The sequence below is a fragment of the Octopus bimaculoides genome, chromosome 3 (assembly GCF_001194135.2).
Source record: "Octopus bimaculoides isolate UCB-OBI-ISO-001 chromosome 3, ASM119413v2, whole genome shotgun sequence".
In the NCBI taxonomy this organism is placed as follows: Eukaryota; Metazoa; Mollusca; class Cephalopoda; order Octopoda; family Octopodidae; genus Octopus; species Octopus bimaculoides.
The window spans coordinates 136,827,486-136,833,141 of NC_068983.1; the positions used below are offsets into that span (position 1 = coordinate 136,827,486).

The 5,656-nt window shown below is 34.6% G+C and overlaps 1 protein-coding gene across 1 annotated transcript in view; it reads left to right on the top strand.

The window, feature by feature from the left end:
* The window catches only part of LOC106872359 (muscle calcium channel subunit alpha-1-like), a 434,563-nt gene extending 428,922 nt beyond the window's left edge, over window positions 1-5,641 (top strand). Inside the window, 1 exon segment of the mRNA XM_052966564.1 lies at window positions 4,163-5,641. Coding sequence (XP_052822524.1) covers window positions 4,163-4,204 — 42 coding nt within the window. The 3' untranslated portion in view covers window positions 4,205-5,641.
* Window positions 5,642-5,656: the final 15 nt, after the last annotated feature.

Genomic DNA, 5,656 nt, shown 5'->3' on the forward strand with positions numbered 1-5,656 from the left:
ACATTCCCTGAGGAGAAGTTTACATTTTTAACATCGACGATTCCTATGGATCGCATAAATTGTAATTCTTCGAAACATATGTCAGAATAAAGTATGCAGTTATAACATGCGTTTACTCCATTCCTTAAATTTATATATATATATATATATATATATATATATATACCTGATTAATAGTTGATTTCATGTAAAAGTCAACCCCCTATTTTGGGCCAAAAAATTGGGAATTTTCCATACACTCCATATAAAAGCCAACCCTAGTATTTCACAAACAACAGAACAACATTCGTGAGCCAAGGTACTGTATTATCCTGTATGTAGAAATAACACTGTTACAAAACTGTGTGGCTACCTTACTGTAGCCTGCTCTATAAGTGGAATGCTCAATGCTTATAGTAAAACACCATTTAATTGCATGCACTACACATCTGTTGATGGGTGCTACATTACTATTACTAAAATGTATGCACAGGATATGCTGCAAGCCTGCATATATCTTGAAGCACAATAAACACATGCATCATACACTCATTGTTTACATGGAGAGAAACATGTTTCACAAACAGCACTATTGGCAAACACTGGCAAACCCCACTGTCTGAATCCAAACAAAGCATGACTGTCTGAATTTGTACATAAGCCTAAAAACATTCAATTAATTACTAGATCAGTGGTTCCCATGTGACCTTTATATTTTCCTCATCTCCGAACACAATAAACACATGCATCATATGCTCGTCTTTTTACATATACTCATTTTTTTACATATGCTTGTCTTTTCACAGACAACACTATTGATGAACAATAGTAAACACTACTGTATGAATTCATACAGAGGACTGACTTCAGTAAACCTAAAAACATTTAGTTAATCGTTAGATCAGTAGTTCCCAAACTTTTTTTTGCTGCAGAATCCTTTGACATTATTTTTGAAAGCATGGAACCCCTGATAACTTTCTGGGAAACCTGGGGTTTTGCAGAACACATTTTGGGAACCCCTGCTCCAGATTAACAACTCTACACCACATTATGGACATTTACTGGTAACTACACATAAGAGCTATGTGGTCTTGTTTAAGGGTTTTGTTATTTACTAGGACACGTGTTTTGATGCATAGAATTGGTAACATTACTGTAATTCATTGTGTTTTTGTTTTTATTCACTTAGAGATCAGTTGGGCTTCTGCTGCTGATATGGTACTTCAGATTCTAGCTTGAATTTCAGCCCCTCAAAACATGTAACAGTTGACCCCATAAATTTGACCTTACAAAATGGTCTAAAAAATTCAACTTTTGCACAAGTATACACAGTATATATATATATGTGTGTTCAATATATAAACACTATTGAACACACATACACAAGGTATGTGTTTTGCTAGTTCATGGGTAGGTTGCGCTTGCAGGTGTAAGAGAGTATATTCTCATCAATACATCTGGTGTTAAAACACCTGGAAGTCATAGACAAATAAGATAACTTGCATTAGATCCCATTCAGGAGTGATGGACATTGATGTTTTATCATTATTGTGACTTGTCAACACCACATACCCTAACAAGGCCCGATGCAAGTTAAATCACTATCATATGTTATATGACTATATATTCTCTTATGCCTGTAAATACAGCTTACCCATGAAGTAGCAAAACACATACCTTGTGCATGTATGTTCAATATTCTTTATATCCCTTGAGCTGCTTCTAATTCATATTTGAATATATATATATATATATATATATATATATATATATCTTTTACTTTTTTTAGTCAGTGGACTGAGACCATGCTGGAACACCACCTTGAAAGGTTTAGTTAATTGGCCCCAGTACTTATTCTTAAGCCAGGTACTTATTCTATCAGTTTGCTTTTGCCAAACCACTAAGTTACAGGGCTGTAAACAAACCAACACTGGTTGTCAAGTGGTGGTAAAAGACAAATACAAATGCCATAGACACACACACAGATATAATGGGTTTCTTTGAGTTTCTGTCTGCCAAACTCACCCACAAGGCTTTGGTCGGCCTAGGGCTGCAGTGGAAAACACTTGCCCAAGGCACTGCTCAGTAATACTGAACCCAAGACCACATGGTTGGGAAGCTAGCTTCTTACCATACAGCCATGCCTGTGGAGTTGGGGATGTACATATATATATATATATATATATATATATATTTACATATATATATATACATATGTATTTCATATCATCATCATCATCATCGTTTAACGTCCGCTTTCCATGCTAGCATGGGTTGGACGATTTGACTGAGGACTGGTGCAACCGGATGGCTACACCAGGCTCCAATCTAATTTGGCAGAGTTTCTACAGCTGGATGCCCTTCCTAACGCCAACCACTCAGAGAGTGTAGTGGGTGCTTTTACGTGTCACCCGCACGATATATGTATGTATATATATATATGTGGATGGATGTGTGTGTGTACACACACACACAGATATATACATTTGTAAATAATACATACACATGTATATGTTTATATATATGTATATATATGTATATATATGCATACATATATATATTCATATATGTTCATGTGTGCATGTATGTGTGTGTGTGTGTATCAACAAGGAATATTTTTCAACAAGGAGTACATTTTTTCTTACATTTAGTGGTTTCCTTTATCCAACTTTCTAGTATTTCTGCCAACAATCCACCAATCATTAAATTATTTTCTCCTTCTCTCTCTCTCCTCCCTCCATCTCCCTCTCTCTCCCCCTCTCTCTCTCTCTCTCTCTCTCCATTAATTGCTTTCTTCAAGGACCATAACAAAGTTTAATCATCTTACCATTTAATTTTTCAATTGTTGGTTGCTTAAAAAAATTAATATTTCTTTATCAAATGTTTTGTTTTGAGTGTGTCTTACACTGTAACAACTGAAATTTCACTTGTAAATATTCTGCATAATAATGCACTTTGAAAATAGTTTTTTTTTTCACTGTAAAACTAATGAAATATATCCTTTGGTAGGAACAGGTTCTAAGTGTAGAATGTGATGTGAAGGTGAAATGACTGGCACTTCTATTCTACATATTTGATTCAGGGTTAATTTTGTTTTTTGCTGGAGTTGATTTTACTAATATTTGTACTCAAAAATTATTAATAGTCTTATTTGTTTAGCTATTTTTATGTGTCTAAACAAGGCACAAAATTCTGCTTTCTTTGGTCTGTCTTACTAACAACAGTCCCCATTCTTTCTTCATTGTTAAACATTTAGCAAGAGCAAGGGCAACTTGTTAGAAAAAATATTATTATAAAAGAATTGCAGCAATTGTCACCAGCAACCGTTTCTGTCCACTTTTCATCTTAACATGATTTGCACAGGTTCTTACTATCTGAATCATTTTTTTATTGGGAGCTGCTGCTCTCATAGACTGGTGTTCATTTATATCATTTGGCTTGGTTCCTACAGCTAGATGTCCTTCCAGTTGCCAACCACTTTACAGAATGTATACTGGGTGCATTTTCTTGCAGCACCAACAGTAAAGAAATTGATACGTCCTTAACAAGACATAAATGGAGTATTTATATTTCTATTAGTTGAAAAGCAGCACTGTCTCATAATCTACTAAGTATATTGGCATGGAAGTTTATTCTCTTGAGTCACTTTACCTCCTTATTGTTGCAAGCAATCACATACAAACATGCACACAAGCACTCCGGGCCAGCTTAATATCATTATGAGCAATGCACTGGAAGCAATAGTATTTATTTATTGATAGCAAGCACAGCACATATAGTAATGGAGCCCTAGACCCTTGATGTCTCAAGCACTTTCTTCTACAGTTCAGTGTAGCCATATCTCAAAGTGGAACTACACACGTGCACACACACATGCATAAATATGTAAAGATATGAACACACATAAACTCATACAAACATACATATATGTAATATATGTATATTTTCTGTATTATACACTATATTGATGTGTTAATGTATGTGTACACATGTATACACATATATTGTATGTACATATTTATATTTCTACTTGTGTGCACATGTGTGTATATATATATATATATATATTTGACATGTGTATGCATACACACACAAACACACTTATATAAGTATGTCGGTAAGTAGGTATGTATATATGTATGCATGTGTGTAATTTATCTTTATTTCTTGTCTATGCTTTTAGGAACCCTGTCTGCAGATCCAGCATGCTCTCCCTAAGAAATGACTGGCTTTTTCCTTATGAAATATAACATCATGAGCAACCACAATCCCAACAGCAACAAAAGCAACAGCAGCAGAGGAAATTAAATGAAAAAATCTTGTCTTATTTGGTTTGCATTATGATGATGATGATGATGATGAAGATTATGATGAGTACGATTTTTGATGATGTTGATAATGATGATGATCATAAGGATGATGATGATGATGATGATGATCATGATGATCATTGATGATTACACATCCGAGATTTTTATTATCTGTCATCACTGTGTTGTTGCTGTGACAGCTGCGCTGTCATCATTGTCATCGCCGCCGCCGACAACGACAATGATTCCACCTACCCGTCCACAACCGACGGATAAAAACTCCACGGACTCCACCCTCCTACCACCACCACTGGTTAACTGAAATTAAATGCAATTTTCCTTCCTTGCCAAACTAAAACCAAAATCTGAAACCAAATGGAAATCAAACTCAACCAAAACTGAGACGTCTTTGGGGATCATAAGCGACCATCCATGGACAATTTAACAGATGTCGCTTCCTTGTGACTGAGGCATAGGTGTGGTTGTTGTAAACCAATGGAGTATCTTATGGGTTGGCTAACAGAATTTGTCAACTCCACAAAATAGATAGATGAGCTACCTTCAAATATATATATATATATATATATATATTTATATTTGCCTCTAAAGATGTATTTGTGTGCATGTAGTGCATGCACATATGTATGTCTCTTTGCAAACATGCACATATCCAATATCTCTCATGTTTGCTTGTGTGTGTGTATATGTGTGTGCATAGATATACATACATGTGCACAACACCTAAACGTCACCACTTTGTGTTATATAATTCCACACATAAGCTAATATGTTTGCGCTCACTGAAGAGGCTTTGTGGAAACACCATTACACATGTTCAAAGGCACACACAAATATATGACACCCCTCATGCTCCAACACATTGGAATGATCTAAAACTGAAGGAAAAATTTTCTTTTCTAATTTTCTTTTCTAATTTTCTAAAAAAAACAATTAATCCTAACCTTTATTATTATTATTATTATCATTATTATTATTTTTATTATTATTATCATCTTCATCGTTTTGTGTGTGTGTGTGTGTGTGTGTGTGTGTGTGTGTGCATGTGTGTATTTAAGTGTTTTCAAATATGATCCACAGCCTCGCCGTTCAATTCGAAAAAGGCTTTTGACCTGTTCTTGATGCTGTTAATGGTCAGAGACCATTTTTTGGAATATCTACCTTTCAGGTCTTAATGCTGACGATGTCAATTTGAGAAGAATATAAACAAAAATATCACTGATAATAATAATAATAATAACAAATAACAATGATAATTGAAAACGTGTGGAAAAAATAGAGCATTTTATTTGTGTGTTTGTTGGGGTTTTTTTTAATATTGCTGTAAACAAACAAAAAGAATGTACATT